The sequence below is a fragment of the Bemisia tabaci genome, chromosome 9 (genome assembly GCF_918797505.1).
Source record: "Bemisia tabaci chromosome 9, PGI_BMITA_v3".
Taxonomy (NCBI): Eukaryota; Metazoa; Arthropoda; class Insecta; order Hemiptera; family Aleyrodidae; genus Bemisia; species Bemisia tabaci.
This window is the reverse complement of record NC_092801.1, coordinates 39,673,641-39,690,511: the sequence shown is the minus strand read 5'-3', so window position 1 is coordinate 39,690,511 and position 16,871 is coordinate 39,673,641. Positions and strand designations below refer to the sequence as shown.

General features: G+C 36.2%; 2 protein-coding genes across 4 annotated transcripts in view; one reads left to right on the top strand and one right to left on the bottom strand.

Annotated features, from left to right (window-relative positions):
* Positions 1–8,932, bottom strand: LOC109034204 (uncharacterized). Its single transcript, XM_072304283.1, has 8 exons — positions 8,675–8,932; positions 6,538–7,186; positions 5,204–5,590; positions 4,117–4,310; positions 2,612–2,705; positions 2,144–2,272; positions 972–1,233; positions 1–328 (listed from the first exon to the last, which is right to left on the bottom strand). The coding sequence occupies exons 2-8, from the start codon at positions 6,965–6,967 to the stop codon at positions 307–309; spliced, it is 1,518 nt and encodes a 505-aa protein (XP_072160384.1). The 5' UTR covers positions 6,968–7,186; positions 8,675–8,932; the 3' UTR covers positions 1–306.
* An 83-nt stretch (positions 8,933–9,015) lies between these two features.
* The window catches only part of LOC109034203 (histone-lysine N-methyltransferase NSD2), a 30,365-nt gene continuing 22,509 nt past the window's right edge, over positions 9,016–16,871 (top strand). Inside the window, exons 1-5 of one of the 3 annotated variants that reach the window (XM_019047215.2) lie at positions 9,016–9,164; positions 10,896–12,388; positions 14,370–14,606; positions 15,356–15,498; positions 15,977–16,083. In XM_019047215.2, coding sequence (XP_018902760.2) covers positions 10,960–12,388; positions 14,370–14,606; positions 15,356–15,498; positions 15,977–16,083 — 1,916 coding nt within the window. In that variant the 5' untranslated portion in view covers positions 9,016–9,164; positions 10,896–10,959. Of the gene's footprint in view, positions 9,165–9,277; positions 9,521–10,895; positions 12,393–14,369; positions 14,607–15,355; positions 15,499–15,976; positions 16,084–16,871 lie in introns of those variants that run through there. The other 2 variants (XM_072304282.1, XM_072304281.1) reach the window with 2 other exon arrangements.

Here is a 16,871-nt window from a genome sequence, read left to right as displayed (position 1 = left end):
CTTCTTCTTTGTTCTCATAGAAGTCCTCACAGAATGTGAGATCTTCGCTTGTCTCCTGAGCAACTTCATCGACGTCCTCAACGGCGGTCTCGAATTTCGTATCTGCACTCTCGTCCGGATTTTCCTCCGTTGTAATGACTGAGATGTCATCCTCGTTGTCCATCCGAATTTCACTCTTCATCTCTGCATCACCAGCCTTTGACTCGTTGTCCGTATTTGACTCGGAGATGAGCCCACAGGAGTCGTCTTTTTCACACGAGGATTCTTTCGATGAGCCTGGAGGAAGCTGCTCTACATCGGACGACACTATTGAGATCTCTGATGGTGCCTGGAAAAGTTCGATGGATTCATCAGTTAATTTTCACTCAATCTGTTGATTGGGAATGCAAGTGATTTTTTTTCACATTCTAGACCAGGGCAGTATTTCTTTATTTGTGACCAATCATAGGAAAAGAGCTCTTATGGCCAAATAAAAGTTGAAATTTAAGTCTTGGTACCACTGTTTGGAGGAGTGTTTTAAAGATATTCTTGAGACAAAGAACGTCCAAAAATTTTATGCCAGAGAGGAGTTACATATGACGTTTAAGGTTTGCTATTTGGAAAAAATAAAAATGAAAAAAAAGATTTTGAGAAGAGACGATTTAAAGCTTACGTTTGCTGTGCGCACAGGTTTTTCTGTTAAAAACTCAGATTTAGATATTTTTCACCAAACATGACAAAAATCCCACCTAAAAAATTTACCAGCCTACTTTAAAATTTTTTTTCCTGTGGATGATCACATTAGTTCCTAGCTTTCTTTGATGCAAAAATACTGAGAAATATAGTGAATACTTATTTTCAACTTTTTTTGAAACATGCTACTTTTTTTCAGAAAACATTTGTTGACAAATACATGTCCAAAACCTCTCTCTGCTAAATTTTCTACCAATCAATAAAAATGCGTAAGTAAAAGAAATCCAAATAAAGCTTACTTTAGGGATGGTTGGACGCTTTTCGTTATCTGACGATGAGGAGAGCTGCTTCTCTGGGGATGATGAGATCTGTTTATCGGTAAAGATGACTGTTGTTTCTCGACGTGACTTGATTCCGATTGATACGCTGAAGGAGTTGTGCTAAGGCCCATGATACCCTGGATGAAAGAACCGCCTTGGCCACCGAGCCAGTTGTCTTTCCCGTAGCGTGCTCTTGCAATCTCAATTTTCTTTTTGGTTTCTAAATGGACCGACTTAGCTTCTGCAACATTGGGACAAACAACAATATCAGATAAAATTTTTTATGAGAAAGATCAGGATCAATGTACCATTGGGGCACTGTGGAAGTGTTCACTATTTATTTTTGATCAAAATCTATCAAAAACTTTCACAGGACTTTGTTTTGAAAAATCTAAACAATCACAACACTTTGAGGTTGGCAAGCAAGCTGAACTCTGGTGAAAAAATTCCATGAGCTAACGAGAATTTGAGTTTTTAAAGTATGAATGGGTCAGTTGGCAAGTTACAGAATCACGTTTTGATGGTGTACGCTCATAGTTGAGCATAAACTAATGAGATCGGTCCAAAAGACTAGTTTCAACGCTCAATAAATGAAAATATCACTGTTTGAAAAACATGATGTATGACATTATCCACCATGGTAGTGTTATTCATGGTTTCTTCCACCTTAGTTTTATCAATGAAGCTACATAGCACTTGAGACGTGAAAATGGGTTACTGACAGCAGCGTAACGAGTAGACAAAGAAACATGGTAGGATTTCTTTTGAAAGATTGTTATGTTGTCTTCAGTGGAGACTTTCGCTTTTTAAGTACCGAGCTTTCAGTGATCCACACATTCACAAAAATTGCTCGATTTAAACAACAAGATGAAATGGAACTAAGATGGAGGAAACTATGGTATGCCCCACCGCGATGAATGAAATCGTACACCTTGCTTTATGAAGGGCAATATCTCTGCTGATTTTGGACTTAGAAACTCAGTTTTTGGATAGGTTATATTTTTGCTGACTTACAGTCTGAAATAATCAATACATGATTCGAAAACAGACTCACTGAAATGGACGTATTTCCGCCACACGGAACTATGTGCATTAAGACATGAGATATGAAATACGTCCAAATATGATAATCAAAAATTGGGACAACAAACCTTGCTCTTCTACGGGTTGTACTCTGACAGTGGCTATGGGCTCTGTTTCAAGTGATGGATCATTGATTACTGCTTCACGGGTTCGCCCACGTTTTGTAGATGATGATCTTGACAAACTACGTCGTAAACCTAGATAAAATAAAGCAATGAATCATGACAGGATCATTAAAAAGAAGTGATATAAATTATTAATAAAGGCGATGGTTCTTCCTCACTTATAGTTTTCAGGTTCTCAGATTTTTCTGCATAAACATGAAATTACGAAGTGATTCAAAAGTTACGGGAGAAAAATTTCATTTTTTTGACCTGTTCATAAAATTAATATTTATAATTACAGTTACAATTCACCTTCCTAAAAATTGTTGTGTGCCTTCCTATCTAGAGGCATTTTTAAATCAGAGGAGCTTCTACGAAAAAAAGGTAACAGCAACTGTTAACTAGTCTGTAAACTTGTTAACTATGACTTACTTCCACGGGAGCGTGAAGTGGATAAATAGTTGTGCCGTTCAAAGTGAATAACATCCATTTCTTGTTTAGTTAGGCCGCAATTGTCCAGTGTGAACTGAAATGAAAGAAACGGAAGATTATCTACAGATTCAGAATTTATTTTAATTCAAATTTTTTTCTTCTTCAGTTACTATGAATTGATCCTCAGTTGATTGACACTCAATTCCTAAATGTTTATATCCTTTCAACTTTTCAATAGATCTTATTTTCTGGCGTCAAATTTCGAGACTTTGGCAATCCTAAGATCTCTTATCTTGGAGCCAAGCAGGGAAATTTTGTACTTTTTCAGTTTCCGCCTATGCTGTGTTCACTCCAATTTTACTACATTCGTACATTCTAAGGTCCCTTCTGATGTACACAGATGTACTGTTCCTGGCGATTTTTTTTTTTTGTTGTAAAAAACACAATTTGAAACAGCTTAAGGAATTACCATTGCCTTCCGGGCCCACAGAGTCACTGTTTTAATTCAGGATCAAATTTTATGAGCTGTTTTCAAAATAAAACAAGCAGTAAGCTCCAACGCATTCGCGTCGGAAAGCGGCTCTGGCGACGGTAGTTGTAGTCAAGAATGAGGGCCTAGACACATTTTGTCATTGATGTACAATCCGACAACTGTCGATTCATGTTTTGTAACTTAGCAGATTTACAAAGCCGGTGTATAAATGTGTATTGGCCCTTGATATGCAGAATGCATGGCACTATCACTTGTTGTATACTTTTAATTTTGAAGGCTCTCGTAAGCGGCGACATAGAGTCGATGTCATTTCAATAATCGCCCCGATGGCCACGATAGTTGTTAAACGTTTACGGTTTCCTTGGTAACCTTTGTTTGCTATCAGCTGATATCGAGTAATATGCCTAGGAAGCTCCAACCACTGCATTCTTCCAAAAAACCGCAAAAACTTTAAAATTCAAAATTTCAAATTTTGAACGTAAAGTACATTTTTTCCATCACGAGATTAAAGCACAGACAAGTTTTGAATTATTGACTGTATCACCATGATTCCAAAAATACACTACACAACATAGCATTGGCTAACAATAAAACAATATGCAATAAAATAAAGTCATGACAAGGTACATAGTCGAAAATGGCGCCGATTCCCATCAACCAACGCGCGGTCTCTCCAATGTAACATGGTCCATTGATACTCCCCAGCTGGGACCGTCCAGAATAGCAGCTCTAGTGCAAGCACCAGAGCCGCTAAAATAAATTAAAGATGGTATAATCAGATGCTCTCAAGCAAAAGAATTCTGAGTATATACCCAACCAGGGACCACCATCGCAAGGTTTTAAAAGGCAACCTTCGTTAAGCATGAGCTACAGGCCCAACAAAATGGAGAAAATACGGATGGCAGCTTGAGAACCTGGTTAAAACAAGCTCAGATAATCGAAATTTTATTGTAAGGGCTTATAATTGCTGCAAGAGAGAATGACCCTTTGACAAAATTTATGAAATACCTACCTTACTGGAGGCACAATTTCCATGGAGATAACGACAGGTTACATATCGATGCCTTGGATGGTAGCTAATTGGGTTCCCAGCCAGGTTTAGTGTTTCAAGGTGTACAAAGTGTGATACAGCATTCAATTGACTATGGTCTGGGATCATATTGTCGGAGAGATCACAGCATGTTAAATTTTCTAACTCGCTCAGACCTGCAAAGTTGGGAGAAAAAAGACATATTTAGAGGTAAAATTTTCCTTGGAATTCAGATAAAATACATTGCTAAGGGTCTATGAATAAAAATTAGGTATCATGAGATGAACATCATTTCAAAGGAAGATGAGAAAGACACCAAATAGGATTACTTTTTGCCAGCAAAAGAGTGTAAATCTATAGAATGGACTACTAGACAAGGTACGTTTTGAGTATTTTGATATAGTTTCCTCTTCAGAATTTCACTTGGAAAAATATTTGAGCAACAAAAATTGCTGAGACTAACACCTAACCGATATTAACGCTTTTTCTTTGCACTGGTGACAAAAAATTGGAATTTCTCGCTCGAAAGAAAACCCAGAATTGCTGTGAATCAAATCTTGCACTACAATAATTATGGCAAGTTTCTTAATCGAACAATGTTCCTTCCCTGTCCTGTGCTGTTCAAAGTGAACAACCTGTAAAAGTTGAGTCAAAGCTTCAAGATTGAAGTTGCCATATTTTCATACCTCAGAGACTGTTACAATAATGTGTAGTGTGGGATTTAACTCCAACGGATTGCAATTTTTATTTTTGTTTTGTTTTCATCAGAAGAAAGTTTTAATTAAACATTGGAAACGAAAATATCTTGAAAAGGAATTACTTTTAATAATTTTCTTTGGGCAGATCATATCCGGCATGAAATCTTGGTTAAGTGCTTAAATTCATACCTAATTGGATGGTCCAATATGAGCTTTTTGGAGATTTATGGTAAGTCAAATCTATTTCCATGAAATTCTTACACAAAGGAACAATAATTTTGCAGCATTTTTTATCTGACCTTGCCTAGTGGTTGATTCTAAGCTATGGTAACAAGAAATAGAAGAAGAAGAAAAATTAAATTGAAATTTACCACTAAGGTCATCAATGAGATTATGTTGAAGCAGGAGCACTTGAAGTTTTCTGCTGGTCGCCATGTTGAAAGTGGGGACGTTGGTCAGAAAGTTATACGAGACATTGAGGTACTTGAGATTGGTGAGTGGGTCGAAAATGGACTTGTTGATGGACTTGATCTCATTAAAGCTGAGATCAAGGAACTGGAGCCACGGTGTGTAGATGAATGAATTGTCGACGCTCTTCAGTCGGTTGTGCTGAAGCACCAAGTATCGTAGCTCACTCCATAGATATTGCCCTCTACTTGACTCCCGACGATTGTCATCCAGCACCAAAACGTCTGACACTGAGTTCAGACAGCGCATACAGATTATTGTCTCCAGCTGTGAGCGAAGAAACTGATAACCTGGATAATCCATCAACATAAACATAAGTTCCTGTCTTTTAAACGTACTCATACTGACAAAGAAAGCGTAATTTGACTTTGAAAATTCTCAAATTAATAAAAATGTCAGTTCAGAAGTAGGGCAAGTAGTTCAGGGTACTTTTGGACTGGGTTGAGAATTATTAATATTAAAGAATAAGAAAAGTTGAGATAATTAAAGTTGAGAATTAATTGTCAAAAATTGAAACTTTGAGAAATTTGTTAAAATTATTAGCTTGAATGGTGGAACACTTTGCTATTATGTCATTCACTTCCCATGAAACAGTTGATTAAGTAACTTTTGTTGGTTCTTTATTTTCAAATATGAATAACTTTGAAAGATTTTCCAAGGGAGCAGGCAATTTACTTTTTGGTATGATTTTCTATTTTTCAATAGAAAATTAAGTACAAATTAAAATTTTAGTTAGTACGTTCTAGTAGGAGGAAAGACAGTCATTATAGCTGTATCAAATTTTCATCCACTAGAGAGCCCTATGTGATAAAACTTTTTTAGAACTTATATAAAGGCTAAAATACTAAGAAATGAAAAATCTGAATTAAAGTAAACAAAGAATACGTTGTAAAGCTCAGAATAAAAAAAAAAAAAAAAAATGACAATGATACGGAAGAATTAAAAATAAGTAATTACTACTACCATTATCATAAATATTGACATTTTTGAACTTTATTAGTTTCTATACCTAAAGTTTGTTTGCTCTGCTACTATGATAATTAAAATAAGTATCGATATTGAATTAGGTAATGTCAGATGAAATTATCTGAATTATTAGTGATATTGTTCGAATTATTCCAATAAGTGCATGGCTTGAATTCAATGATTATCTCATTATTATAATAGCATAGTGGGTGTCTTTTCGAATTTTGAGTGTTAAGGGAGACAAAAAAAAATGAAAAAAAGAAAACCTTACCTATTATATTCAAGGGCGAGACTTTGTACAGCTCCAGGTATTTCAGCTTTGTGAAATCAGTCAGATCCAGCACTGTTTGTGACACTGAATAGATAATTGATGAGCCTAACGATGAGGACGGCTGCGTAAAGTCACTCGAGGAACTGCTGATCTGAGAGGAGCTTTGCGATGAGCCTCGTAAACTCGATCCATTGATACTAGCTTGATTAATCTTGAGTTTGAGGGTGTTGCCTAGAAAATTCCTCAAAAATTGTATCTTGTTCTTGCGTTCCTTTGACTGGACTGAATTCACATGGGACTTTAGCAAAGCGTTGATTTCTGTTAAGAACTCATCTGTTAATTTGAGTTTCAGCTCACCACGAAGCACTTTATGGCCATTGACTTGGAGCAGCGATATAAATTTTGAAATCAGAGCGTCGCTGTGCTCCATGGTGTGTCATTGGAGTCACTCACCATGCAACTGCCATGTAAAACAGTTGGAAGTCTGTCTTATCTACCTCTGCTTGAGTTACGGCCTCTTTTCGCACAGTCAGACTGTCTGCAAACGTTATATCACAATGCAGGAAGTTATGAAAGGGGTAAGTTGTACTTTGATCGATCGATATCATGAATTATCACACGGGTATCTCACTGAGGATTATCAAGACTCCTGAAAATAAGAAAAATATGACATGATTACTAGTCAAACATATTGTTCTTGGCATTGAATAAAGTACTTCTTGAAACCTGGAAATTTTGAAGCCGAGCCATCTCTTGCTGAAAGATTGACAGGTTCTAGTGCTTAATGAACGTCTCTGGTTCAAGTCCTTCTCTTTGGTAACAGAGTCGTTTTTGCAGTCTTTTAATGTAGACGTAAAACTTTCAAAATATGTGGCAGATACAGTATGGACCAATTCGAATTAAAGCACTATGCAACATTTTCTCCCTTAAAAATTTCCTCTAGGAAAAGGAATCATCAGGAGGCAGTCTGAAAATGAATCCCAGAACAAGATGTAAGTGTTTACCATTAAAATTGCTTAAAAAACAAAATTACAGTTGACGTCATTTGTATGATCTAACTTGTAAGTATGCTCTAACTTCTGTTTAATAAATGTTAAAAAAAACTTGTTACTATCTCTTTCAGGAGTTGATTTTCCAACTTTTAGTTGTGTGAATCATTTTCTATGTAAGATTTATAAGGGAAGACATGTGACTTCTTTAGAAGTTGAGACCTTGTTTATTGGCCTGTTTATTTATTGACACAAAAGAGCATATTGACGGAGAAACTACCAGACCACGTATCTCATTTTGCGACTTTGTAGACTTCCTGTCATACTTCATTTTGTAAATGGGAAACCACTCAACTTAGATTCTTGAAAACGTCCATGTTTTATCTTCTTTGTGCAAAGAAAACTCTGGAAATTTCAAGAAATGATATTGATTTGTTCTCTTTAAAAAAAATAAAATGGAAGAGGAGATTTATAAACACCACAAAACAAAATACGAGGTCTGGTAGTTTTACCTGCGATATTCCAGGTCTGAGACCTCCTTAAACACAGATATGGATGGTGTAACAATAAGTGACAAGGAACTGCATGAGGAAAGTAGACAAGCATTCAAGTTAGATAAATAATAGCCAATTTTTGACTATTGATTGTCAAAAAATTTGATAGATTGACTTGATGGCGGTTGCTCTGAGCAGCAGCTTCAGTATAGTGCTTTAAATTCAAATTCAGCACTTTACTTTCCCGGCCATTTTCTAATGAGTTGCCTCAGTCATCAGTTGCCGCAAATGTAGAGAGAGACTCTTCATGCTGCAGCTGCTAATCTGAAATATTCCCATCGGAGCTACTAATTTTGTAATTTGGTAATGAGAATTGCTGAACTTTTTCATCCCTGATAGTCTTCTATCAAAACCCCATTTTCAGATTGTGAGTACTGATGAGATATACGATTGTTCAATGAACAATGCTCACAATCATTATGAAAAGCAGAACTATCCTCCGCGACTGCAAAGGATTGACCAGAGTGGAAAGTTCGGAACACTAGCTTCAAGATTTTGACAGCAGTTAATTAAAGAGAACTAGGTGATCAGTGTAAGTTGAGCTTCGAGACACAATGGAGAGAGCAGAACAGGTAAACGAAATATTATACTTACAATAAGAGAGATAAACAAATTTAGCAAACATTGAGTTTGGTAGAGATAACAAAATGGTCCACACAGTTGGCTTCAAGATGATAAAACGCAATTGAGTTGACATTGAGATTGCAAAAGTTGGAGAAACGAAGAAAACGGCTAATCAGGGAGTAAAACGAAGATCAATGAAAATTTTTTGGCGTAAAGGACCGAGAAATCTAGGAATAAAAACGAAAAAATTCTCGAATTACATAAAGCACGAAATATCACTTGTGTATTTTTTTATCAATCACTCTTTTGTTTTGTGATTTTTTGTTTACTTACTAGTTTCACCATTGGCTGCTAGGGAGCAGCATGGGTTGAAAGTTCCTTGGTTCCTAGAGTTCCGCTGCTTCCACGGCAAGTTTTTCAGTTGACGTGTTTTGAGCGGGAATTTCTGTGTAACGCTTTTGATAGTGAAAAACAGTGTGATAAATTCTTCAACGTTCTAAAAATGCCTATATTTTCCACAGTAAGTTTACTGCTCTCTTTTTCCCATGGTAATTTAATCAAAAGCTACCACTTTATCATGGATTTAGGCCCTCACTCCCTTCGCTGATAACATGCTGATGTAGCAATCAAACTGTGTGATGTAGTTACTGTAGTTTGTTTACACATGCTTGCAACGAATTTCCAGTAATTTCCTCGTTTATTATTCGAAACTGAACCTCAGCTATCTATACAAAGTTGACGGATTTCAAAATATGCCCCAAATATAATTTCACCCTTCTCAATATAGCACCGATCCCAAATTGTTATGCAGTCAACATTGGAATGCTCGTCGTCCATTTACAGAAGCTTGCCTCACTGAAAATCAGTAAAGCTTGTGTAATTATAATCGTTTACATTACTTTTACCAAAGATTTTAATTAGCTAGTTCTAAAAGACTGACAAACATCTCTGATATCAACCTCAAGCTCAAACCTCCATCTGCGAAGCTACTCTTTTGGAGGCCTAGTTGTGCTTCGCATTTGGCTTTGTGTCCAGGAGGTTCCATACCATCCCTAGTGTTCATTTATCCTAACCTAAGTAAACGCTCTTTCCTTTTCAAATCTCCCATTTATTATTCAACAGCATCATTCAGTGCTCTGTCTTGTGTCTGTCCAAGACAGTCCAAGAGGTCTGTTGTTAAATCTAACGCTCATGGACCTAACCTATAGATCCTCTTTTTAGAATCGATTCTTACGCATGTACTGAGCTTAGATCAACTGTCAAATTGAGATCTGCTTGTGTTTGAACATGATTTTTACGGGAGGCACCCTATCATTAGATGCAACAGAGTTGTAAGTATCCTACTTGTTGCATTTTTATGAAATAATGGAGCTGTAGCAAGGGAACTTCCATCTCAGTTTTTAGGTGATTCTCCTACTTGCTGTTAATATAGGGTAAATATTTTTGTAACTAACTTCCAGTGCAACATCTTGGCACTTATATACTCATTAAATGGTGCTAATTTGAGTGTAATTGGAGGCGAATTTTCAAGTCAAGTACCTAAAGAAAAGCAAGCTGTAGGTAGGATGGATCAAAATTGAAGGCTATACCAGAAGACGAGAATGTATCAGCGCTTGTGATCTTTTCGCTGTCCCGTCTGTTGCAAATCCCTCATGTACTTGGCCATTTCTTTTGATCAGTTCAGTTTAGTTTAGTTCATCTATTAAGGAAATTAAATAACATAAATACACAAGACAGAAAATACAATGCTACACACCCTTAAACCAGGCTTTAATGTGTGGGTCAAGAAAGAAAAGAAACTATATTCACAACTACAATAGAAAATGGTAATCCAATATATTTAACTTTTTCAGCCATCTCATGATGTTTTGGTAAAGCGCTGCTTTACTCTTGAGTGTCTTCGTTTGGTTGAGGCTATGTTCGCCTAATGTGCTCTAATAAGAGTGAAACTGGTGGTGTTCTGTCGATAGGCTTGATTTCTTTACCCACATCGAACTCTCCTCAACTGAGGCACTTAAGAGTAAAGCAGCGCTATACCAAAAATTTGTGGTATGGCTGAAAAAGTCAAATGTATCGGAAATAATATACTTACAGCCATGGAGAAAATGTTAATTTTACAAATAGTAAAGAATGAAAGAAGCGAATGTAAATGTATCTATTAAAATTGTGGAATCATGATCACCGAGAATTTTGCCCTGAATGTGTAGCTTTAATTGCTTGGTATAAATTTTTCTTCATTTCTTTGTTTCAGGGATGAAATCAAGAATGAGTAATTAGTTTTTCTTGAATCCGCCCGGATAAACTAAATCAAAGCTATGGCTGTGGAGACAACACAACCAACCGCCTCAGAAATCAATGATGCCAAAACTCCGGAAAAATCGTCCTCTACTACTCCTTCTAGTAGGTATGGTCGCGCAAGAAAACCTAAAGTATCGTCTGACTTCGTGGCCCATGGCAAAAATGTCAAAAACTTCCTCTCGCCTAGCTCTTGCGCAAGCACTACAAATGGCCAAGCTCCTGAACCATCAAAACAACAGGCGGTTTTGCGGAAGCGAGCAAGCACTTCATCGAACAGGCTTGCCAATGCTGAAAATGCTGGAACTCCCGGAATCATGGTAAATGGCGAAATTTCTATCACAACGCCTGAAAGCTCCTTGCAGGCTAGTAGCAATAGAGGTAAGAGGAAAGTTCAAAGCTCTCTTGCAGGTGAAGTAGTTTCAGGTACAACACCTAATTGTTCGCTGGATGAGAGCTCATTAGTTGAAGCAAATTCTAGTGCAAGCGCGCCACGAAGTGGAACTAAAGTTGCTAGACGTGGACGGACAAGACAATCCATTACGCCTCAACTTAATGGTGACATTCCTCAAGCAAACTTGAAAACTTCCACCACAGAAGTTTCTCATGAAGCCATTGGAAACACTACTGTTAGTTTGCTTAATGAAAGCGCAACCGTTGAAGCAAATTCTAGTGTAAGCGCGCCAGGAAGTGGAACAAAAGTTGCCAGACGTGGACGGACAAAACAATCCATTACGCCTCAACTTAATGGTGACATTCCTCAAGCAAACTCGAAAACTTCCACCACAGAAGTTTCTCATGAAGCCATTGGAAACACTACTGTTAGTTTGCCTAATGAAAGCGCTACAGTTGAAGCAAATTCTAGTGCAAGCACGCCAGGAAGTGGAGCTAAAGTTGCCAGGCGTGGACGGGCAAAACAATCCACTACGCCTCAACTTAATGGTGACATTCCTCATGCAAATTTGAAAACTTCCACCATAGAAGTTTCTCATGAAGCCATTGGAAACACTGCCGTTAGTTCGCTTGATGAAAGCGCAACAGTTGAAGCAAACTGTAGTTCAAGTTTGCCAGGAAGTGTAACAAAAGTTGCCAGGCGTGGACGGGCAAAACAATCCATTACACCTCAACTTAATGGTGACATGCCGGATGCAAAATCGAAAACTACCACCACAGAAGTAGCACATGAAGTCATTGGAAGCACCATTGTTTGTTCACTTAATGAAAGCGCAATAGTCAAAGCAAATTGTAGTGCAAATTTGCCAGGAAGTGGAAAGAAAGTTGCCAAACGTGGACGGCCAAAACAGTCCATCACGCCCCAAATTGATGGTGATATTCCTGACTCAAACTTGAATACGACCGCCACAGAAGTTTCTCATGAAGCCATCGGAAGCACTTCTGTCTCCATTCGTCTTGAAGATATTGGAGCCAATTCTGTTAAAACACCTTCAGGCAAGTTATTCATAGAAATTACTGTTTCCGAATTTTGAACAATTAAAAATGGACTATTGGACAAGGTATAAATTCTAGTATTCTGATACATATTTCCTTCTCAAAATTTCACACAGAAAACGATTTGTGCAGCAAATGTTTTTGATGTTAACTTTTAATCAAAATATCCACTTTTATATTCAGCACAGATTAAAAAAAATTGAAATTTCCTGCTCTCAAGAAAAACCAGGGTCTACGTGAATTAAATCGCGCATTAGAACAGTTTTGTCAGCTTCTTAATCAAGCAATATTCCTGCTCAGTCATATGTTGTTCCTAGTGTAAACGTGCAACAACTGAGCCAAAGTGCAGAGATGAAGGATGTTATGTTTTCACACTGCAGAGACTATTACGGTAATGTCTAAGTAATGTGTGATTTAACTTGAATAGATCATGGTTTTTTTTTAGCCGGAAATTTGACTTCATGCACTGAAAAATCTAAGTATCGTAGTTAGGAGCAACTCTCAATAATTTTTGTTGTGCAAATCTTGTTCTACATGAAATTTTGATGCCGAAAATATATCATTGCTTGAATTTGCACCTTGTGTTTCACTCTTCAATGTACAATGGACAATTACAGAGTGGATTTTAGACTTTTCTGATGTAGTGAACATAATTTTAATGCAATTTCACCTACAAAAAGCCAACCTTAGTTAGATCATTTAGTGTTTCAAAAGTGAAATCATCAGCTAATTATCTGTAAGTTTTTATGTTTTGCAGAGATATTTTAACCATCTCAAGTTTTTCAAAGTTGTATCAAGCTTTTTCTCTTTATATTCCTGCAGATTTCTTTGCTTTGCTATAACTATGCATTAATCTTGAAATACCTATTCGTCAGTACATGATCAAATATTTTTGCCTCATGGAACTGTGAACAATCTAGCAAACTTGTTCAAGCATTTATTCTTTCTGTTTTTCTTTGTTTCACATAAACAAAAGCTTCAAAACAATTTAAATCAAACGGAAAGAAGATTCACAACAGTCTGCAAGATTGTTTGTTTCTTTAGGTTAGGTTCTCTCCTGTCTCTCTGCACAAACCTAATTGCTAGCAGCTAAGAAAAATTACCCCTGGATGAGGTAAACTTAAAAAAGCGAGTTACAAAATATGTAGAAACGCAGAATGTGCGCCAAGGAGTTGATTTTAGATTTTTCTATGTTCATCGTGATATTCGTGCAAATTTACCTGCTGGAAGCCTTTACTTTTGGCTATATCTCTCATGTGCCTCAGACCCATTCCTCTCTTGTTTCAAATTGATTCGTCGTCTCGCAGTATACACAAATATGTGTCACAGAATTCGTGTAACCTACCACCCATTGTAATGTAAATAAATTAGTGTTAGGAAATTATACAAACAACAAATGAGCCAGCACAAATAATTAATACTTACAAGCCATTAGGCAATAAAATAGGGATAGGTATGTAGGTTTTCATTTTGATCTGCCTAGAGATTTGCAATATTTGTGCCTCAGCCAAGTATTTGCTGAGCTTTTTAGCTTACATTTTCTAGGTATTTACTTACGCCGCCTCTTAAACAAGAAGAGGAGGTTTTAAAAACTCCAGAAACTGGAGAGACTTTAGCGAAAAGCGGATGGAAAAATTTGGAAAGCTACTGAGTGAAAATTTCGAAGGTTAGAATTTTCTTCAGCTATGCAGTATACATAGAGTACCTCTCAAATTTGAAACACAGGAATTGGCGTAAAGTCATAGCCTTCAGCGCTTTTACGTACTCATCGTACGGGGGGGAAAACTCATTTGTGTTAAATTTTCCCTTTTATAATGAGTGTGTAAAGCAAACCTCATACATATCAGAACTGTAAGTTGAATGCTTGGCTCTGAATATTTTTCTTCTAGGGTTTGTGGCCCTGTTTCTGTGCATTTTGAAGGTCATTAAAGTAGCCTAACTTGCAACAGAGTTTTTTAGTAATCTTTTCTTTTGTCTTCAGGTAGTACAAAAGTTCACGACGCCAAAATCAAAGCGACCCCATCTGTGATGACTCCAGCCAGTGCATCAACACCCATAACTCCATCAAGTTCAATAATACCAGGTGGTGAATTTGTTGGAGATGCGGAAAAAATTTGGGCTGTCGGTGACTTAGCTTGGGGTGGAATTGGAAAATTCCCCTACTGGCCTTGCATCATAATGAACGATCCTGTTTCCAGAACACACGTTTGTGTAAAAAGTTAGTATTTTGGGAAAAGTTTTCAGGACAAAACCTCTTTTTCAAAGTGAAAAATGAAAAAGAAACTGGGGAACAACCAGGAAAGCATGTCTCTTAAAAACTGTTTTTGTACTATGTGTGCATTTGACTTTTTTGCGGAATGATGGGGAGGATTGATACCAGGAAGTAGAAATTATAAAGGCTTATACTACGTCTTATTTTTGCTCCAGAGAACTTTCTGCTCCTCTGCTATTGATTTCTCAAAAGAAATCAAAGAAATATTTGCAAATAGAAATAAACTGATAGAACTGAGATTAAAATTATTAATCTTACTACCTAAAAACTTCAAACCAAGATATGAAAAATAATTAATTACTAATCATTTAATCAAAAATCCAAGAAAAGGTGAAAACCCAGAAATTCTTAAACCATAAATGAAAATTATGATTTTTTAATTCAAATTTATAGAATTAAACTTAAAATTGACACCACAATAGTCGATTTTTTCCTCAGTATTTCACAAAACTTAAACCCATTCTTTTGTGATATACTATTAAACTTGCTTCATACTTTATTACTTTACCGAATACTTAAACTTACTCATTGTTGGTGAAATTTTTCAAAGTTATACCCTTAAATTATCAGTTTTCTTTTCCCTAAATCATTGACATTTTAATACAGATAATAAGTATGTTAAAAAATTTTCATTTGTTTTTCGATTTACTTTTTTCTTCATTTACTGTATAGTAATATTCATTTTCTGTTTATAGCTAAAGGGAGAAGCACTTCTAAGTGGTATTTCCTTCAGTTCTGTGGTGATAATGGAAGACACAGTTGGCTCCCTGCGAAAAATTTATTAGAATTCATCAACAAGCAGCAGTTCTTTGATTTACAGTCGAAAGTGCTCCAAGACGTAAGTTATTCTTTAAAACCATTTTTCTTTTATAGCTTTAGAATAATTTAGTCTAATTTCAAGAATTTATTCAATGTAATTAACTTCACTTACAATTCATTTTATTTCAATATAACCTAAAAAGAGCTAGAAAAGTTCAATGAGCTAGTTAAGACAAACTCATTTTCTGTTGTCATTCATTTGTATTGACATCGATGCACCTGCTCAATAGCAAAAATCTACTGTCATCACTTGTTCTCTTTAATCGCTGGTCTTCTTTCAAATTTCAACGTCGGGAATCAATTTCAAATACCTGATTGACTACATGCTTGGAAATTCATTGCTGAGATCAAAAGAATCCCAATGGATAGTACTTAAGAACAAAATTTTATCTGTACACATCGTTACTTCAGCATAACTGATTTTTAAATCTAGGACTTCACCAGAAATCGTTTCTCACCATTGCATTCAACTCTTCACTTTTTTTCACCTCTTGCAGCCTCGAAAAAAAGCAGCGTTCGCCATAAAATTCACCATAAAACCTCACACCAAAGGTGGTTGGGAACAAGCTGTCTCAGAAGCTGAACATTTGATGTCCTTAGGAAGGTAACTTATTTTATATACTTCAGTGTCTTGGAATATTTACTTGTCTATTGATTTATTAATTTAATTTGCTTAGTGGGCATTTCTACTCAAATGTAGAATACAATTACTGTTACAAACTAATAAAAAGAAAACCCAATACAAAGAATAACAACAAGAAAAGGACAAGATCAAAGAGAGAATTTGTGGAAAAAAAGTTTATCAGTCACTGAAAATGTTTCAAACTTTGCTTAGCATGGAAGTCTTTGATCGTAAAGGTTGTGTTCTTTTGAAGAAATTTCTAGACAGGAGTAAAATCGGTATCTTGTGCCTAAGCTTGCAATGAAAATGAGGAAAAGCTCTAAAATGTGGAATAGGGTAATTTTTTTGATGGGTATAAGGTTTAAATGTTTGTGAAAAGAGTGCACTTTCAGACAATTTGAACAATGCGGGAGTCTCCAGTTGGCAAATTTTGATTGATCAAGTCTTGTTCTATATGTCTCTTCCTGACAAATTGATTTTTTCACAAGTTTTTTCGCAATCCAACCAGTCTTACAGCTCATGAACTGGTGTTCTAAAGCTGAATTTTGAGTTGAAGAGGTAAATATCCTTGGAAAATGTACATTGAAGAAAATATTCAGAATCATCAAACTCTCCATAGATCACTATACATGGTAAGAATTTAAGCATTGTAATGTATGATTCCTCATCAAAATTTCATGCATTTCACTATCTGCGCAGCAAAAGTTACCGAAAGCAATTCCTGACCAAGATATTTGATGCATAAATTCAAACTTCTCGCTTATAGAAAC